The sequence below is a fragment of the Mercenaria mercenaria genome, chromosome 14 (genome assembly GCF_021730395.1).
Source record: "Mercenaria mercenaria strain notata chromosome 14, MADL_Memer_1, whole genome shotgun sequence".
Classification (NCBI taxonomy): Eukaryota; Metazoa; Mollusca; class Bivalvia; order Venerida; family Veneridae; genus Mercenaria; species Mercenaria mercenaria.
In genome coordinates, this window is record NC_069374.1 from 38,232,357 (window position 1) to 38,254,580 (window position 22,224).

The 22,224-nt window shown below is 38.0% G+C and overlaps 1 protein-coding gene across 1 annotated transcript in view; it reads right to left on the minus strand.

Moving 5' to 3' along the window:
* The window catches only part of LOC123527320 (contactin-5-like), a 70,881-nt gene that overhangs the window by 34,232 nt on the left and 14,425 nt on the right, over positions 1 to 22,224 (minus strand). Inside the window, exons 2-8 of the mRNA XM_045306704.2 lie at positions 20,862 to 20,956; positions 15,154 to 15,239; positions 14,624 to 14,778; positions 9,828 to 9,947; positions 9,257 to 9,452; positions 8,853 to 8,986; positions 5,327 to 5,422 (exon numbers count right to left, since the gene is read on the minus strand). Of these exons, the coding sequence (XP_045162639.2) occupies positions 5,327 to 5,422; positions 8,853 to 8,986; positions 9,257 to 9,452; positions 9,828 to 9,947; positions 14,624 to 14,778; positions 15,154 to 15,239; positions 20,862 to 20,956 (882 nt within the window). The remainder of the gene's footprint in view (positions 1 to 5,326; positions 5,423 to 8,852; positions 8,987 to 9,256; positions 9,453 to 9,827; positions 9,948 to 14,623; positions 14,779 to 15,153; positions 15,240 to 20,861; positions 20,957 to 22,224) is intronic.

The window sequence follows — 22,224 nt, forward strand, 5'->3', positions numbered from 1 at the left end:
TGCGATGCAGGTGTATAAGACTACCAAACATATAATATGTATACAAGCAATAACGTTACTAAAAGCAATATCTATGGTGGCTGATTTCTGCCATGTCGTGTTGGCGTGTTGCCGAGCCAAAAACATGAAAACACGAAAAACTCGACACATTTTACACTAAAACACGACTTTTAGAGCACGGCGGGACGGCATATTCGAGTTTTCGGGTTGGCAGGTATGAATATATCGTATTGGTGCCCATTATTTGTCATGCTGTCGTGACTTCGTGACATCGACCGCCTAGAAAAAAGCACGAATACAAGTCAAATATCTAAATTGTTGAGTTTTCGTGTTTCCCTTTTCGCCTTCCGTTAGACATACTCATAACAATTACCGGACTGAATGAATCATGCAAAATTATGTCAAACTATGTCAAAACAACTCGAAAACATAAGTTTAAGAACAAGGATTGACCTATATTATTTCAGTGTATATTTCGGCTTAATATCATTTTGTAACATAACAAAATATCAAAAGGCGGACGTCGGATATCAAACTAATTAACTAATTTATTAACTAATTTTTTTTAATTTTTTTTATTTATTATTATTATTTTTTTTTTTTTTTTTTGCTTTTAATTTTGATAACAATTCAATAATACAGCGAAGATAATTGCGAGTACGAATATAGCGATGTGGCGAGTTAGCTGTTTGTTTGTGTGTTCGGGTTTAAACGTCTTTTTCAACAATTTTTCAGTCATATAAACGACGGTGTCTACTTGTAGCAGTGAGCACAATGCCCAACTAGTGCTGCCTCACTGGAATATCACGCCGTAGACACGTGACATGATACCCCACCCAGTCACATTATACTGACACCGTGCTGACCAGTCCTAGAACTACCCTCTTAATGCTGAGCGCCAAGCGAGGAAGCTACTAGTACCATTTTTTACGTCTTTGGTATGACCCGGCCGGGGATCGAACCCACGACCTCCCGCACTCGAATGAGTTAGCTGCTGGCTATATGGGATATTTACATTATTATAAAATTGCAGGATAGATATTCGATATACATGCTATTAACCCCATGACGACAATGCAGAATTACAATCATCTCATTGTAAGTGTACCCAGCGAAGTATTCTGTAACAAGATAGTGCTCTGTCATACGTGTAGTGTTTTATAAAAACAAATAACATAGTAATAAAACCAAAGCTCTTATCTAATGAGAGAACTCATTTGAATAAGAAAATCTTCATTGAGACACTCGCGTATACGTAATATTTTTAGCCCACCATCATCAGATGGTGGGCTATTAAAATCACTCTGCGTCCGTGGTCCGTCCGTCCGTCCGTCCGTTAACAATTTCTCGTTATCGCATCTCCTCAGAAACTACTGGGGGGATTTTGACCAAACTTTGTCAGAATGATGTATTGGTACCCTAGTTGTGTCCCCCTGAAAATCAGACTGGTTCAACAATTTATGAGTGAGTTATGGCCCTTTGTTTATTTCTATATTTTACATAGATTTATATAGGGAAAAACTTTGAAAACCTTCTTGTCCAAAACCACAGAGCCTAGGGCTTTGATATTTGGTTTGAAGCATCATCTAGTGGTCCTCTACCAAGATGATTCAAATTATTTCTCTGGGGTCAAATATGGCCCCGCCCTGGGGGTCACATGGTTTATATAGACTTATATAGGGAAAAACTTTGAATAACCTCTTGTCCAAAACCACAGGGCCTAGGGCTTTGATATTTTGTATGTGACATCATCTAGTAGTCTTCAACTAAGATTTTCAAATTATACCCCTAGGGTCAAATATGACCCCGCCCTGAGGGTCATATGGTTTACATAGACTTATATAGGGAAAAACTTTGAAAATCTTCTTGTCCAAACCACAAAGCCTAAGGCTTTGATACTGGTAAAGTAGCATCATCTAGTGGTTCTCTACCAAGTTTGTTCAAATTATCCCCCTAGGGTCAAAAATGGCCCCGCCCCGGGGGTCACATGGTTCATTATAGACTTATACAGGGAAAAGCTTTTAAAATGTTCTTGTCAATAACTACAACATTCAAATTTGGACCACATATGTATTTTTCAGTGGCAAGATGAACCTTGACATGAGTTGACCTTGATTTTGACCTAGTGACCTACTTTCACATTTCTGTAGCTACAGCCTTCAAATTTGGACCGCATGTATATTTTTGAGTGGCAAGATGAACCTTGACATGAGTTGACCTTGATTTTGACCTAGTGACCTACTTTCACATTTCTGTAGCTACAGCCTTCAAATTTAGACTACATGCATAAGATTGTGTACCGAAACAAACTTTGACCTTGACATTGACCTAGTGACCTACTTTCACATTTCTAAGCTAAGCTTCGAATTCGGACCACATGCAAGTGTTGTGTACTGAAATGAAATTTGACCTTGAGTAGTCATAGTCACCTAGTGACCTACTTTCACATTCTGTGTACAGCTTCAAATTTGACTACATGCATAGTTGTACCGAACAAACTTGACTTGACATTGCCTAGTGACCTATTACATTCTCAGCTATAGCTTTCGAATTCGGCACAGCCATGTTGTGCACTGAAAAAACTTGACTTGATTTTGACTAGTGACTACTTTCACATTTTTGAAGGTAAGGCGTCAGATTTGGACCATATGCTAGTTCCGTGTTTCAAATGATTTGTATTGATTTTGACTAGTGCCTACTTCAATTTCTCAGCTACAGCCTTCAAATTTGGACCACATGCATAGTTTTGTATTCCGAAATAAAATTTGACCTTGATTTTGACCTAGTGACCTACTTTTACATTTTCAAGCTATAGCCTTCAAATTTGGACCACTTGCATAGTTTTGTGTACCGAAATGAACTTTGACCTTTACATTGACCTAGTGACCTACTTTCACATTTTTGAAGGTACAGGCTTCAAATTTGGACCACATGCATAGTTTTGTATTCTGAAATAAAAATTGACATTGATTTTGACCTAGTGACCTACTTCTACATTTCTCAAGCTACAGCCTTCAAATTTAGACCACTTGCATAGCTTTGTGTACTGAAATGAACTTGACCTTAAGATTGACCTAGTGACCTTCTTTCACATTTCTGTAGCTACAGGCTTCAAATTTAGACTACATGCATAAGATTGTGTACCGAAACAAACTTTGACCTTGACATTGACCTAGTGACCTACTTTCACATTTCTCAAGCTATAGCTTTCGAATTCGGACCACATGCACAGTGTTGTGTACTGAAATGAAATTTGACCTTGAGCTAGTCAATAAGTCTTGAAATTTGGAACACTCAAAAATGGCACATTGGTGGGCGCTAAGATCACTCTGTGATCTCTTGTTTTTCTAATTATACAGACTCGGATCAGAGGCCGAACCCAGCCCAATCCCGTGCTCAACACCCACCCAACCTCCAGCCGGCTGAGAAGTAACCTGTGCTCATCAAAGTTGCACCCAACCATTTTGTCAAAGGATTAATATTTTCTCACAATTTAGACACAAAATTGCATTAGAGGCCAAAATTTCATACCTTTATTTAAAAAAATCTCCGTTGGGATACTCTTACCCACCCCGCCCAAAAAAGGAGGGTATTACCCTCTCTCGCACCTCAAATGCTTAAATGTTAGATTCAGATATGCAGCAGGGGCCACCTTTTCATACACCTGTATTTTAAAAATTACCAGGGAGAGACCCTGGGACCCCAATGTCAGGATAAACCCCACCCCCCTCTCAAAATATGGGCTTAGGACAGTACTTCATACCTATACTTTAAACATTTCCTGGCGGAACCACACACGAGAGGTCTTATGCCAGAAGAAAAACTTCAGTTTGTCCTACCCCTCTTCCTCTAACTGTGATTAAGATCATTCAATCAGTTTCGCTGGGTAGGACAGATGTATAAGGTCACACATTATCTTATGTGCAATATTTAATTTCTAAGACTGTGAGAAAAGTATAGGCATATTTGAAAAAAACACATGGCAGAATGCTGCATTTGTGCTTTTGTATCTTATCCCATGCAAAAGCAACATTTTACCGAAGGAAAATTGAGAAAATTGCGTTTTAAATTTCAAAGGGAGATAATTCATGAAAAAAATCAAGGGGAGGTAATCTTCAAGCATTTGTTCACTAAATATGTTATCAATTTGTTACCTTAGTTTCCACTGCATGGCACTTTTAGGCTTGAATGGTGAACTTTTATGTATATATTTTGCTAGAATTTATAGCATTTAGGGTTTTTATACCTAAAGTATGGTCAATCGTCAGTGATTAAAAAGTGAAAAGTGACTTGAATCACTTAAAAACCGGTAGAAATGTTAGGCTGATTTCGTGATACAAGAAATATACAAAGGCATCATGCCCAAGAGAGGATGCCCTAGCGTCACCAGTCTGTATATTGTCTATATGCCTTTATGTGAAATAGTGTATACAAAGAATTTAGGTCAATATAGATACATTTTTGGATGACAAATCCTTTGTAACCAGGGTACTCTTTTAGCCATCATTATCCGAGACAATTAATATTGTTACTGTCTTTTATTTAATTAGTCTTGAAAACCGACCAATTGCTTCTTTACTCACCGTTATAGGCATTAGATATACGTAGAACCGATTTTTGGTATGATAAAACTAAAGTCATTTTTAACCAGGACTTGTTAACCTTCACTGTTGTTTTTCGGTAGATATATATTCTTATTTTTGCATTTCTGTCAGATCAATTGATAAAATAATGTAAAATATGATAATCAATATGAAATATTAGAAACATGCCCTCTCGAGATATTACGTGAAAAGACCACAACAGTATTCGATTTCCGGACACGCCGCACATTTTTCGTGGTGTTTTCATAGAACACTCTACCCGGTAGCCTAGTGGTAGAGCGTCCGCTTCGAGTGCGGGAGGTCGTGGGTTCGATCACCGGCCGCGACATACCAAAGACGTAAAAAATGGTACTAGTAGCTTCCTCGCTTGGCGCTCAGCATTAAAAGGATAGCACTACGACTGGTCAGCCCGGTGTCAGTATAATGTGACTTGGTGGGATATCATGCCACGTGTCTACGGCGTGATATTCCAGTGAGGCAGCACTATAAAGTTGAACACTGTCGTTTATGACTGAAAAATTGTTGAAAAAGACGTTAACCCCGAATACACACACACACACACACACACACACACACACACACACATTTGTTTATACTACGTATTCGTCTAAAATCCTTAACAGCTCTGAAAACTTCGAAGAAATTATGCATAGATAACATGTAAACAGTTGCATGGATTTCACAAAAACTACTCAAAATTATAAAATCTATTCAAACTTTACCTGGAAAAGCTGAAGGTGCCTGGCAGCTTATTCTGGATCCCTCAAATTTATTTGCCTGTACAGCCTCTGGTTGCACAGGGGAAAATTCTCCCAAGCCTGAAAACACAACACCACAAATTGCTATCTATCTTTGCAATCAATTCAAATATGTCATTCTTTTCTGCACTAATCAAAGACCTGTCTGAAAGTCTTTTAGTTTAATCATATTTTATTGTAATTTTAACCTCAAGACATGATAAAAAGTATTCAATTGACCACGTTTCACATTATTCTGCTAGAATCACTCTGCTCCTGATGGGCTTGTGGATGAGTTCCCGATAGAATCACACTGCCCATGATGGACTTGTGGATGAGTTCCGGATAGAATCACACTGCCCATGGACTTGTGGATGAGTTCCGGATAGAATCACACTGCCCCTGATGGACTTGTGGATGAGTTCCGAATAGAATCACACTGCCCATGGACTTGTGGATGAGTTCCGGATAGAATCACACTGCCCATGATGGGTTTGTGGATGAGTTCCGGATAGAATCACACTGTCCCTGATGGACTTGTGGATGAGTTCCAGATAGAATCACACTGCCCCTGATGGACTTGTGGATGAGTTACCGATAGAATCACACTGCCCATGGACTTGTGGATGAGTTCCGGATAGAATCACACTGCCCATGGACTTGTGGATGAGTTCCGGATAGAATCACTCTGCCCCTGATGGGCTTGTGGATGAGTTCCGGATAGAATCACACTGCCCATGGACTTGTGGATGAGTTCCGGATAGAATCACACTGCCCATGGACTTGTGGATGAGTTCCGGATAGAATCACACTGCCCCTGATGGGCTTGTGGATGAGTTCCGGATAGAATCACACTGCCCCTGATGGGCTTGTGGATGAGTTCCGGATAGAATCACACTGCCCATGGACTTGTAGATGAGTGCCGGATAGAATCACACTGCCCATGGACTTGTGGATGAGTTCCGGATAGAATCACACTGCCCCTGATGGACTTGTGGATGAGTTCCGGATAGAATCACACTGCCCCTGATGGACTTGAGGATGAGTTCCGGATAGAATCACACTGCCCCTGATGGACTTGAGGATGAGTTCAGGATAGAATCACAATGCCCCTGATGGACTTGTGGATGAGTTCCGGATAGAATCCGGATCGTCTCCGTAGAACTCCTTACTCATTCGTAAGTCATCCGGTGTATCCGTTCAGAAATCGAGGGCATTCTGGGGTAAGGATGCAAAGTTTTGAACATGCTCAAAATTTTGCCACGGATTGTATATCCGTAAGGAATTCGTAATTACCCCGGGTCAGTTCTGACAATATCGTAGCAGATCTTAAAAGATCAAAACGGTCCGGAAGACAGTCGCTGTGGTTAAAACATATGAGCTATTACGGTTTTATTCCGGTTCTAATAAGGTTAATTAAGGTTCTGTTATGACTGCATTAGAGATTTATAATTCGCAAAAATCCATTTTTTCTTACACATCCGGAGCAACATGGGGATGAGAATCCGGAACACATCCGAGGTATTGTGATTCTAGCTTGGTTTAAACAGTACTTTTTTAGATTACAATGAGTATGTACATGCATACATGCATACATACAGTTAGATACAGTTAGATACATATAAACAAATTATACATAGATTTCGAAAACAAGTCTTCGACTTATATGAAGTCGTTTCCTTACTAGCTTAAAAAGAGAACTACTGCTGCATTTGCTAGGCCAAACCATATAGCTCAGCCTGTATTTGCTATCGTCTATCCGGTAAAGGTTAATTCCTATGTGCTGGCCCTAAACCTCGAAACCTAGTTACAATACTGCAACTCATTTTTAGTCTCAAATCTTCTTTTATGTAATTTATCTGCCATTACAGTGTAGCTGCAATAGCTCATTTAAGGTACTTGGATAAATTATAAGTTGAATCCTCAATGTGTTTTCATCAATCGCTGGATAGAAAATGACTTCATTGTAATCTGTCTTATTAACTTACCTAGCAGAGGTGTATTTTAATTGCAGCTATAACTTGTTTCTGATAGGTCCAAATTCTAACATATTTTACAACAAGAACATGAGTACTTGCTCTAATAAATAGTTGGTTTCCTTTTACTATTGTTTATAACATCATGTGTGATGATGAAATCAAGTAATCACTGTAATTAACCACATACAACACACTAAATAGCTGTTCTTCTTTATTCTATATAAAATTCACGTATTTGCAATGGCCGCAGCACACACCAGGACCAATTTAAAATGTAAAATGTCTGTAACTAACATTTTCATAAAGAATATTGTCAGTTCTGAATAAAGATATATAAAAAGTCGGGGTCATATTTGGTACGGGAAAATATTTTCAGTCAAACACCTGAACTACAAAATTAGCTAACAATGATCGAGACTCCAGATTGTAGAGGTGGTGTATGATCTAAGTATACATGGCAAATTCTGTAATGTTATTATTTCATTATGAAAAGGCTACCTACAGATCAAGCATAGATCTGTCATGTGATTTCAGCAAGAATTGAAAAGAAAATAATGAAACGAAACCTGAGGACTATTTGAATCCGCCATTATGCAACTATCATCTATTTCGCGCCATTTTTCTATTGAAAACAGTGAAAACAGAACTGTAAACAATTTCAATGTAATTTTCCCCAAAACATGATTATCAGATAGGAAATGATCCTACTAAGAAAAGATGGGAAATGATCCTACTAAGAAAACAAATACTTGTACTCATATATGTTTTGTTAATAAATAAGGAAGTTATCGCTGCTTAACGACAATTTCTACAGCTGAATGACTCAAAAATTGTGTCTGTATACTTCACTATTGCCCCGTATTGAATCTTCTGACAGTATGTTTTCCATCTTAAGCTGCATATAACAATAATCAACTTATTGTATGTAAAAGCAATGATATGAGACAATTTGACATAAAATCAATGATAATTCTGGTTTAAATGTCGTTTTTTATGGCGGCCATATCGGATTTAGGACGCCATCTTGCTTTTTTTTCAAAATTTCTAATTAATCTACGTTTTGTACAATATAGTAATCTAATGTTGTGCCAAATTTGGATCTCTTAAGATGCATAATTCTGTTGCTATGGGTCGATTCCAGAAATCCACAGTTTCATTTATTTTTTTAACATTTTTACCCCAAAATAGACATTTTGCATCATGATACTTTCCTATACTTTTAATATGTTGTTACATACATCCTGTAAAATACTTACACAAAAAATCAATTCTTTGCGAGTTTTTTCTTTTATTTGGCATTTCGGCCATAAACGGCTTTACTAATATGAGAAATAATTACATTTCGTACTGAGATATCATAAAACTTTCAATATCGTAATCAAGATATTTATGACATTAAAACCAGCAAGAATCTAACCCGTTTTCACCTGGCAACAGAACAACTTAAAAACAAAACAGATTACTTAACTATTAACTATTAGTTTCCAACTTTTTAAAGTTTCAAAATAGTTAATGAATGTTACAAAACTTACTTCCAAAGATGATATTGGCTGGGTTGCTTAGGATTTTCCCAAATGAGTCACTTGTTGCAACACAATTGTATTCACCGCTGTCGTATTTTTTAACTGGATCTTGTATCGAAAAACGACCTGCACTCAATGTATACCTAAAACATAATTTTGAGATGAATATACATAGGGTAGTATAGGGCCTAGGCCTACCATGTTACCAAGTAAAAACCGTAGAGTAATTTAATGTTTTAGCTGCTACAATCTCAAGTTCGTTAATCTCTGTTCCATCAAGCAGAATTTTTATCCGGTTTGAAGTATATGATCCTTTAAACGTATTTTTTATTGGAAGAAGAGTGTATTTCGGTTTCACTGTCTGCCTAGTTGATAATTTTACTAGTATGAGCCAGAATATGTTGAAGCGTTACCTATTATCTAACTCCGAGTTTACAGTTTGGCCGCCTTCCCGGGTCCAGCTGTATGTCGGTAAAGGATTACCTGTCGCCTTACATTCTATATATGCTGTCGGCGAATTCTCTCCAAACACAGCAAGACTGCGGGGTTGTTCAATAAACACTGGTCCCCTTTTCATATCTTTAATATCGTTTGTACTTTGTCCATACGCTGCAATAGCCATTTAATATTACTCTTTTCTCTTAAAGAATTTAACATGAAGTAAAATTAAAAGTAGAATATTTAAGACGAACAGGTGGAAGAAACGACAGACATTCTTGCATTAGACCTGTACTAATGCATAGATGAATTATTTACCTCAATGTTTCAACTTTGCTTACGAAACTTTAAATTACATTTATTCTAAGACTTAGATTATGGACTAGTGTAATTAAGACGTTTCGTAATTAGTACCTTTGTACCAGGAAAACTTACCACTTTTCCCTATAACATTCACGCATTATTGTATATAGCTACAGAAAAAAAAATGCAAAATTTATGTGATATTAGGAGAAATAAAACAATTTCAACAACAATATTCCTTACTGAAATCTCTATCTTCTACTTTTCTGCCTTGTGCATCCAACTTTGACATTTCACAGATATAAGCATATGCTGTACTCTCGGAGACAACCTGCCAACCGTAGCCGCCAATACTCAATTGTCCTGATAAAAAATATATGGCATATATTACCTTTAGAAATACACATTACAAGTTTAGCTTTAATGAAACAGTTGTGTCAGGTTAAGTTTACCAAGATATGTCTCGCTATCTTTTCTTACTGAGACAAAATCCATTTTCCCAAGATGAAAGATTATTATTTTTGCAGCCTTTAACAACACATACTGCAAATTCAGTTGAAACAACAAAACACACATACTGCAAATTCAGGTGAAACAACAGAAAACACATACTGCAAATCCAATTGTAAAAACAGAACACACATACTGTAAATTCAGTTGAAACAACAGAAAACACATACTGCAAATCCAACTGAAAAAAAAACAGAAAACACATACTGCACATCCAGTAGAAACAACAGAACACACATACTGCAAATTCAGTTGAAACAACAGAAAACGCATACTGCAAATTCAGTTGAAATAACAGAAAACACATACTGCAAATCCAGTAGAAACAACAGAACACACATACTGCAAATCCAGTAGAAACAACAGAAAACACATACTGCAAATTCAGTTGAAAAAAAAAGAAAACACATACTGCAAATTCAGTTGAAACAACAGAAAATACATACTGCAAATCCAGTTGTAAAAACAGAACACACATACTGCAAATTCAGTTGAAACAACAGAAAACACATACTGCAAATCCAGTTGAAAAAACAGAAAACACATACTGCAAATCCAGTAGAAACAACAGAACACACATACTGCAAATTCAGTTGAAAAAAAAACCAGAAAACACATACTGCAAATTCAGTTGAAACAACAGAAAACACATACTGCAAATCCAGTAGAAACAACAGAACACACATACTGCAAATTCAGTTGAAACAACAGAAAACACATACTGCAAATCCAGTAGAAACAACAGAAAACACATACTGCAAATCCAGTTGGAAAAAAAAAACAGAAAACACATACTGCAAATTCAGTTGAAACAACAGAAAACAAATACTTCAAATCCAGTAGAAACAACAAAACACACATAATGCAAATCCAGTTGAAAAAAAAACAACAGAAAACACATACTGCAAATTCAGTTGAAAAAACTGAAAACACATACTGCAAATCCAGTAGAAACAACCAAACACCATACTGCAAATTCATTTGAAAAAAAAACCGAAAACACTACTGGCAAATTCAGTTGAAACAACAGAAAACAATACTGCAAATCACGTTAGAACACAGAACACACATCTGCAAAATTCAGTTGAAAAAAACAGAAAACACATATTGCAAATCTAGTAGAAACAACAGAACACACATACTGCAAATCAAGTTGAAAAAAGAACCAGAAAACATATACTGCAAATCTAGTTGAAACAACAGAAAACACATACTGCAAATCCAGTTGAAAATAACAACAGAAAACACATACTGCAAATTCAGTTGAAACAACAGAACACACATACTGCAAATCCAGTTGAAAAAACAGAAAACACATACTGCAAATTCAGGTGAAAAAAAAACAGAAAACACATACTGCAAATTCAGATGAAACAACTGGAAACACATACTGCAAATCCAGTTGAAAAAACGGTAAAACACATACTGCAAATTCAGTTGAAACAACAGAACACAGATACTGCAAATTCAGTTGAAACAACAGAAAACACATACTGCAAATTCAGTTGAAACAACAGAACACAGATACTGCAAATTCAGTTGAAACAACAGAAAACACATACTGCAAATCCAGTAGAAACAACAGAAAACACATACTGCAAATTCAGTTGAAAAAAAAAACAGAAAACACATACTGCAAATTCAGTTGAAACAACAGAAAACACATACTGCAAATCCAGTAGAAACAACAGAACACACATACTGCAAATCCAGTTGAAAAAAAAACAGAAAACACATACTGCTAATTCAGTAGAAACAACAAAACACAAATACTGCGAATTCAGTTGAAAACAAAAAACAGAAAACACATACTGCAAATTCAGTTGAAACAACAGAAAACACATACTGCAAATCCAGTAGAACAACAAAACACACATACTGCAAATTCAGTTGAAAAAAAACCAGAAAACACATACTGAAAATTCAGTTGAAACAACAGAACACACATGCTGCAAATCCAGTAGAAACAACAGAACACACATACTGTAAATCCAGTTGAAAAAAACAGAAAACACATACTACAAATCCAGTTGAAACAACAGAAAACACATACTGCAAATTCAGCTGAAAAAAAAACAACAGAAAACACATACTGCAAATTCAGTTGAAACAACAGAAAACACATACTGCAAATCCAGTTGAAAAAAAAACAGAAAACACATACTGCAAATTCAGGTGAAACAACAGAAAACACATACTGCAAATTCAGATGAAAAAACCAACAGAAAACACATACTGCAAATCCAGTTGAAAAAAACGGTAAAACACATACTGCAAATTCAGTTGAAACAACAGAAAACACATACTGCAAATTCAGGTGAAACAACAGTAAAAACACATACTGCAAATCCAGTAGAAACAACAGAACACACATACTGCAAATTCAGTTGAAACAACAGAAAACACATACTGCAAATCCAGTAGAAACAACAGAAAACACATACTGCAAATTCAGTTGAAAAAAAACAGAAAACACATACTGCAAATCCAGTTGAAAAAACGAAACACATACTGCAAATCCAGTAAAAATCAAACGAAACACACATACTGCAAATTCAGTTGAAAAAAAAAACGAAGAAACACCACATACTGCAAATTAGTTGAAACAACAGAAAACACATACTGCAAGTCCAGTAGAAACAACAGAAACAACATACTAAAAATTCAGTTGAAACAACAGAAAACACATACTGCAAATCCAACTACAACAGAAAACACATACTGCAAATTCAGTTGAAAAAATCAGAAAACACATACTGCAAATTCAGTTGAAACAACAGAAAACACATACTGTAAATTCAGTAGAAACAACAGAAAACACATACTGCAAATTCAGTTGGAAAAAAAACAGAAAACACATACTGCAAATCCAGTAGAAACAACAGAACACACATACTGCAAATACAGTTGGAAAAAAAAAACAGAACACACATACTGCAAATTCAGTTGAAACAACAAAAAACACATACTGCAAATTCAGTAGAAGCAACAAAACACACATACTGCAAATTCAGTTGAAAAAAAACAGAAAACACATACTGCAAATTCAGTTGAAACAACAGAAAACACATACTGCAAATCCAGTTGAAAAGCCAGAAAACACATACTGCAAATTCATGTGAAACAACACAAAACACATACTGCAAATTCAGATGAAAAAAAAAACATAAAACACATACTGCAAATTCAGGTGAAACAACTGAAAACACATACTGCAAATTCATGTGAAACAACAGAACACACATACTGCAGATTCAGGTGGAAAAAAACAGAAAACACATACTGCAAATTCAGGTGAAACAACTGAAAGGACATACTGCAAATCCAGTTGAAAAAAAACAGAAAACACATACTGCAAATTCATTTGAAACAACAGAAAACACATACTGCAAATCCAATTGAAAAAAACAGAACACACATACTGCAAATTCAGTTGAAACAGAAAACACATACTGATAATCCAGTTGAAACAGAAAACACATTCTGCAAATCCAGTTGAAAAAAAACGGTAAAATACATACTGCAAATTCAGTTGAAACAACAGAAAACACATACTGCTAATCCAGTTAAAAAACAGAACATACATACTGCAAATTCATTTGAAACAACAGAAAACACATACTGCAAATCCAGTTGAGTTGAAAAAACAGAACACACATACTGCAAATCCAGTTGAAACAACAGAAAACACATACTGCAAATCCAGTTGAAAAAACAGAACACACATACTGCAAATTCTGGTGAAACAACAGAAAACACATACTGCAAATCCAGTTGAAAAAACAGAACACACATACTGCAAATTCAGTTGAAACAACAGAAAATAAATATTGCAAATCCAGTTGAAAAGACTGAAAACACATACTGCAAATTCAGGTGAAACAACAGAACACACATACTACACATACTGCCAATTCAGTTGAAAGTGAATAGGAGAAATAGTTGTTTGCTTTCACGAACACGTTTAAAACTGTCCATTTCGATATTACGAATTTCGATCGTAACATTTCAAAAATGTTTGTCACATTTTTCACGAAATTTCAACGTTAAATTCAGTCGGCTCAACTCTCAATAAAAGGCCAATGATCTCTATTTTTATTGTGAAATTTTTAAACCCACCAGTAACAGTTTGTAAGCAAAACAAATAGTGACACCCATGGATGCGACCTGCCCTTTGCAAAAGAAAAAAAAACAAACATGTATTGCTTCAACTACTTTCGCACGTTTCAAACTATTCAGTATTCGAATGTTATTTCTTACAGCTATTCACATGACCCCAACCCACTACGTTACGGTACGAGTACCCATTTCCGCTACTGGTATACATTTGTCCATAAGGATGCCAAATAAGCCACACAAATGGCCTGGCCGGACTATATGTAGTGTAAATACACGTGACATATAACTTTAGAGTGGGTGAACGAAGTGAGTGGACCCCAATACTTCTATCCCGCCTGGTACAAGATTGAGAACAGGTTTACATGGATGTCAAACAGGAAAATGGCTAAATAAAAGAATTCAGGGCGTACCTCCTCTAGTGTAGGCGATTCTGGTAAGTTTTTCGTCAGAATCTGGTGGATGCCCGGCAGACCAGACATCAAAACCTTGTTCACCAAGTGTATTGTCACCATCCCATACAAGACTGTCCTGGTAGTATACACCGCTCGTTAGCCACACTGAACCACTGTATAAACGAGTAAATTATATGTAGTTATAATGTAAAAAGATGCATTATTATTGTTGACTAGTCTAGCTCGAAGTAATGTGTACATGTCATTCATTTGTAGTCACATCGACAGATTAGTTCGATGTCAGTCCTGTTACAACACTCTCAGGAGTCTTCTCATGAAACTTACAGGGTTTATTTTCTTGGAACTTTGAAAATAGTCGATACAAGTTTGAGTTATTATTAAGTTATGTAAATTTCTCAAAATAATGAACACATTGAAATGCAGTTTCATGTAGATTGTAGATCTATTGTTTATATCTATACCGTCAGACAGCTGAATTTGTACACGATTAGCAGCGGACTCAGTACCAGGTAAGAGCAAATACTTACTGATGCAAGTCGTGTTTAACAAGCCAGTCGGATATAAACTGATGTTCATTGTAATCATTCACGCTCACCAAGGTGGCGCCATTTACCTGAAATAACGCAGAGAAACTTTAACTTTCTGTCCTTGCTTTTCATTGCTGTCACATTTTATATGCATTTCAGAGTCCATATGTTTATTCCTTGGTTACGCATTTGACAATTAAATTCTTAACTTGTCGAATAACGTGTTCGTCAGAGTGTCGGCGGAGGATTGGTTTACGCGGGTAAGTTGACCGCAAAATTTAGTAATGGCGGACGGGATCCACATGAAATCTCAACATTGTCTTGGCCATTAATAGGACAAAGTAATTTCAACATTTAGTTCAAAATAACGTTTATGGAGCGGACAAGATTATGTTTCATAAACTTCTTTCAAGAGGTTTGGTGAGATTTAACATGGACTAAAACTTATGACACTGACAACTTGGGCGATTGCAATTAGATTGTATGTTCTGCAAATCGCCTGAATGAGATCATAATCAATGTTGCATCTAAGTCTCAGGGGTTGATACGGCATAACGCTGGCAGAAATGTAAAACTATAATGTCCCTTCCTCTCTGATGATGGATGATAATTAGTGTCGTAAATAGAGCAATAAACGTCCGAAACAAAAGAAGTCCGGGTATATTAAGTAAGGACAACTGCAAAACACTTTCATCAAACAAAGTTTATACACTTGATTTTAGTGGTTACAAACCGAGGAAGCTTCTCGCTATATATATTTTAAACAGAAACCGTAAAGATCTTAATTTACTCATGTTTACTCTATATACCTTCCTCGCTGAAAGACTTGATATAAAATTGTACAGAATATCAATATAACTGGTTCAATTATATCCTGTGCAGTTGATGATTTGTTAAAAAAATATACATGTATAACAATGATTCAGAGAACAGTGTTGGTATCACATTAATTCTGCTAGTTATTGCTTAAATGTATCCAGGTATTTTTATGTAAAAATGTGTTGCGGTTTTATTTGCACCACGTTAAATTCCGGTGTTATGAATTATTTTCTTATCTTTAGACAAGAAACGTGTAGCTCTACCTTAACTGACTTTACAAAACTTACCCAGAAGGCTGCTCTTAACTGACCGTACAAAACTTACCCAGCAAGCTGCCACCTTAACTGAACGTACAAAACCTACCCAGCAGGCCTCCACCTTAACTGAACGTACAAAACTTACCCACCAGGCTGCCACCTTAACTGACTGTACAAAACTTACCCAGCAGGATACCATCTTAACTGACTGTACAAAACTTATCCAGCGGACTACCACCTTAACTGACCTTACAAAACTTACCCAGCAGGCTGCCACCATAACTTACAAAACCTACCCAGCAGGCTTCCACCTTAACTGACCGTACACAATTAACCCAGCAGGCTGCCACCTTAACTGACCGTACAAAATTTTGTAATGGTAAGGTAAATTTTGGTAAAAGTGTTGTTCGTTTATCAAATATTTCTGTGTTTTGATGATATATTCCTAAACATTAACTGACCGTACAAAACTTACCCAGCAGGCTGCCACCTTAACTGACCGTACAAAACTTAACCACCAGGTTTCCATCTTAACTGACCGTACAAAACTTATCAAGCAGTGTGTCACCTTAACTGATCGTACAAAACTTACCCAGCAGGCTGCCACCTAAACTGACCGTACAAAACTTACCCAGCAGGTTTTCACCTTAGCTGACCGTACAAAACTTACCCATCAGGCTGCCACCTAAACTGACTGTACAAAACTTACCAAGCAGGCTGTCACCTTAACTGAACGTACAAAACTTACCCAGCAGGCTTCCACCTTTAACTGACTGTACAAAACTTACCCAGCAGGCTGCCACCTTAATTGACCGTACAAAACTTACCAAGCAGGTTGCCACCTTAACTGACTGTGCAAAACTTACCCAGCAGGCTGCCACCTTAACTGAACGTAAAAAACGTACCCAGCAGGCTGCCACCTTAACTGAACGTACAAAACTTACCCAGCAGGCTGCCACCTTAACTGACTGTACAAAACATACCCAACAGGCTGCCACCTTAACTAACCGTACAAAACTTACCCAGCAGGCTGCCACCTTAACTGACCGTTCAAAACTTACCCAGCAGGCTGCCGCCTTAACTGACCGTACAAAACTTACTCAGCAGGCTGCTACCTTAACTGACTGTACAAAACTTACCCAGCAGGCAGGCACCTTAACTGAACGTACAGAACTAAACCACCAGGTTTCCATCTTAACTGACCGTACAAAACTTATCAAGCAGTGTGTCACCTTAACTGACCGTACAAAACTTACCCAGCAGGCTGCCACCTAAACTGACCGTACAAAACTTACCCAGCAGGTTTTCACCTTAGCTGACCGTACAAACTTACCCATCAGGCTGCCACCTAACTGACTGTACAAAACTACCAGCAGGCTGTCACCTTAACTGAACGTACAAAACTTACCAGCAGGCTTCACCTTTAACGACTGTACAAAACTTACCAGCAGACTGCCACCTTTATTGACCGTACAAAACTTACCAAGCAGGTTGCCACCTTAACTGACTGTGCAAAACTTACCCACCAGGCTGCCACCTTAACTGAACGTATAAAACTTACCCAGCAGGCTGCGACCTTAACTGAACGTAAAAAACTTACCCAGCAGGCTGTCACCTTAACTGACTGTACAAAACTTACCCAACAGGCTGCCACCTTAACTAACCGTACAAAACTTACCCAGCAGGCTGCCACCTTAACTGACCGTACAAAACTTACCCAGCAGGCTGCCGCCTTAACTGACCGTACAAAACTTACCCAGCAGGCTGCTACCTTAACTGACTGTACAAAACTTACCCAGCAGGATGGCACCTTAACTGACTATACAAAACTTACCCAGCAGGCTGCTACCTTAACTGACTGCACAAAACTTACCCAGCAGGCTGCTACCTTAACTGACTGTACAAAACTTACCCAGCAGGCTGCCACCTTAACTGACTGTACAAAACTTACTCCACCTTAACTGAACGTACAAAACTTACCCAGCAGGCTGCCACCTTAACTGAACGTACAAAACTTACCCAGCAGGCTGCCACCTTAACTGAACGTACAAAACTTACCCAGCAGCCTTCAACCTTAACTGACCGTACAAAACTTACCCAGCAGGCTGCCACCTTGACTGAACGTACAAAACTTAACAAACGTACCAAGCAGGCTGCTACCTTAACTGACCGTACAAAACTTATCCAGCAGGCTGCTACCTTAACTGACCGTACAAAACTTACCCAGCAGGCTGTCACCTTAACTGACCGTACAAAACTTACCCAGCAGGCTGCCACCTTAACTGACTGTACAAAACTTATCCAACAGTGTGTCACCTTAACTAATTGTACAAAACTTATACAGCAGTTTGTCACCTTAAATGACCGTACAAAACTAACCTAGCAGGCTGCCACCTTAACTGACCGTACAAATCTTATCCAGCAGTGTGACACCTTAACTGACCGTACAAACTGGCCTAGCAGGCTTCAACCACAAAACTTACCCAGCAGTCTGCCACCTTAACTGACCGTACAAAACTTACCCAGCAGGCTGCCACCTTAACTGACCGTTCAAAACTTACCCAGCAGGCTGGCACCTTAACTGACCATGCAAAACTTACACAGCAGGCTGTCACCTTAACTGACCGTACAAAAATTACCCAGCAGGCTTTCACCTTATCTGACCGTAAAAAACTTACCCAGCAGGTTGCCACCTTAACTGACTGTATAAAACTTACCCAGCAGGCTGCCACCTTAACTGACTTTACAAAACTTACCCAGCAGGCTGCCGCCTTAACTGACCGTACAAAACTTACCCAGCAGGCTGCTACCTTAACTGACCGTACAAAACTTACCCAGCAGGCTGCTACCTTAACTGACTTTACAAAACTTACCCAGCAGGCTGCCATCTTAACTGACTGTACAAAACTTATCCAGCAGGCTTCCACCTCAACTGAACGTACTAAACTTACCCACCAGGCTGCCACCTTAACTGACCGTACAAAACTTACCCAGCTTAACTGACCGTACAAAACTTACCCAGCAGGCTGTCACCTTAACTGACTGTACAAAACTTACCCAGCAGGCTGCCACCTTAACTGAAAGTACAAAACTTACCCAGCAGGCTGCCACCTTTAACTGACTGTACAAAACTTACCCAGCAGGCTTCCACCTTAATTGACCATACAAAACTTACCCAGCAGGCTGTCACCTTAACTTACTGTACAAAACTTACCCAGCATGCTGCAACCTTAACTGACTTTACAAAACTTACCCAGCAGGCTGCCGCCTTAAGTGACCGTACAAAACTTACCCAGATGGCTGCCACCTTAACTGACTGTACAAAACTTACCCAGCAGGCTGCTACCTTAACTGACTGTACAAAACTTACCCAGCAGGCTGTCACCTTAACTGACTGCACAAAACTTACTCCACCTTAACTGAACGTACAAAAAAAAACTTACCCAGCAGGCTGTCACCTTAACTGAACGTACTAAACTTACCCAGCAGGCTGCCACCTTAACTATATGTACAAAACTTACCCAGCAGGCTTCTACCTTAACTGACCGTACAAAACGTACCCAGCAGGCTGCCACCTTAACTGAACGTACAAAACATACAAAACGTACCCAGCAGGCTGCTACCTTAACTGACCGTACAAAACTTACCCAGCAGGGTATTACCTTAACTGACAGTACAAAACTTACCCAGCAGGTTTTCACCTTAACTGACCGTACAAAACTTACCCAGCAGGTTTCCACCTTAACTGACTGTACAAAACTAACCCAGCAGGATGCCACCTTAACCGACTGTACAAAACTTATCGAGCAGTGTGTCACCTTAACTAATTGTACAAAACTTATCCAGCAGTACGTCACCTTAACTGACCGTACAAAACTAACCCTGCAGGCTGCCACCTTAACTGACCTGACAAATCTTATCCAGCAGTCTGGCACCTTAACTGACCGTACAAAACTTACCCAGCAGGCTGCCACCACAAAACTTATCAAGCAGTCTGCCACCTTAACTGACCGCACAAAACTTACCCAGCAGGCTGCCACCTTATCTGACCATGCAAAACTTACCCAGCGGGCTTCCACCACAAAATTTACCCAGCAGTCTGCCACCTTAACTGACCGTACAAAATTTACCCAGCAGTCTTTCACCTTAATTGACCGTACAAAACTTACCCAGCAGTCTGCCACCTTAACTGACCGTACAAAACTTACCCAGCAGGCGTTCGCCTTAACTGACCGTACAAAACTTACCACGTAGTGTGTCACCTTAACTGACCGTACAAAACTTACCCAGCACTCTCCACCTTAACTGACCGTACAAAACTTATCCAGCAGTGTGCTATCTTAACTGACCGTACAAAACTTACCCAGTAGGCTTCCACCTTAACTGACCGTACAAAACCTACCCAGCAGGCTGTCACCTTAACTGAACGTACTAAACTTACCCAGCTTTGGACTTAACTGACCGTACAAAACTTACCCAACAGGCTTTCACCTTAACAGACCGTACAAAACTTATCCAGCAGTGTGTCACCTTAACTGACCGTACAAAACTTACCCAGCAGGCTGTCACCTTAACTGAAAGTACAAAACTTACCCAGCTGGCTTCCGCCTTAACTGACCGTACAGAACTTACCCAGCAGGCTGCGTCCGCTTCTTCATAAATCCTTTTTTTGTCTTGTTCAAATAGATAACACTGGCTACCATGTAGTTCCCATCCAGAAGGACAACCTGATTGTTAAATTACATATGTTAAATATTATTTTAATCTTACTGTAGGAATTTGAAAGTTTAGCCAAATACTGTATCAAATCTTATACTTCTGCCTAACCCAATAATTTAGTCACTAAAAACTTTAACTTTGTTTATTTTGTTGGGACACAACTGATATCAGATGTTCACTTTACAGTTTTAAAATATGTTCCAAAATGGCATTGTTTCTATTATTCTTATTCCATGCACTTGCAGGCAGGCGAGTACAGCCCCGATCCTTCCGCAAGCCAGCAGACTCTGGTTTCTACAAGACAGTGTACACAATAAGGAGGTTTACAATCTGGATAATCTGTTAATGAACACTTCAGTAAACACATTAAATAAAGTTGATAGCGTTGGATCTTCTTGTACCACACATATTTAAAGCAAGCAAAAATCATTGTAACCCCTTAATCAGTTTAATATGAACAATGTAATAGAAATGTTAGGAGTTCAACAATATCAAAAAGAAGTTATTATTATTATAGTCTTTTTTAATTGTACAAATGCAACATTCCGACATGCTACTATGATAAACGAGAATTAATATTTTCAAAAAAACGTTTTAAAAACATTACTGCAGACTGAATGAATTATTTATGACTAGTGTCAGATTCCTTAAGGAGAAAACGCGGTATCTTGAGATGATATTGACAAACTGTCTGCTCGTTGTGTTTTGATATGGTTAATGTTAAAACGGATTTCTAAGAGACTGGAAAACTAAACATAAACGATAAATGTATGCACGAGCGTTATTTCCTGATACATAAATTTTCAAGATTTTATATATCACTATGCAGACCGTGATTAGTTTCGTTGAGTAATCAATTCACACTTGATGAAAATGGGTATTTTATGACTCCATTCACTCTTACATGAGCTAGAGGCTCACAGTTTTCATGATTCTTTGGACTTTTAACTCAATTAACACACGTCGCAACGGCGAAGGAGAAAGTCATCAAAATTCTCAAACGGCGCTCGCAGATTTGAACCCTTCAAGAACAGTGTCAGTGAATCTACCTTATAAAATTGAGCCCAGAACGAGGTTAAAACTGGATTTTAGAAGGTAATTTATGTACAATCTACAAAAAAAATTTCAAATGAATCAATATTTTAGCCTCCGTCACAAAGCCTATACATGAATATGATTAAGTCACTATTGTGTCCATTGTGTTTAAAAATGTTTCAGACTTCTCAAATAACTTTACATAAACACAGACATGATTTTTCATGCATAGTGATAATCT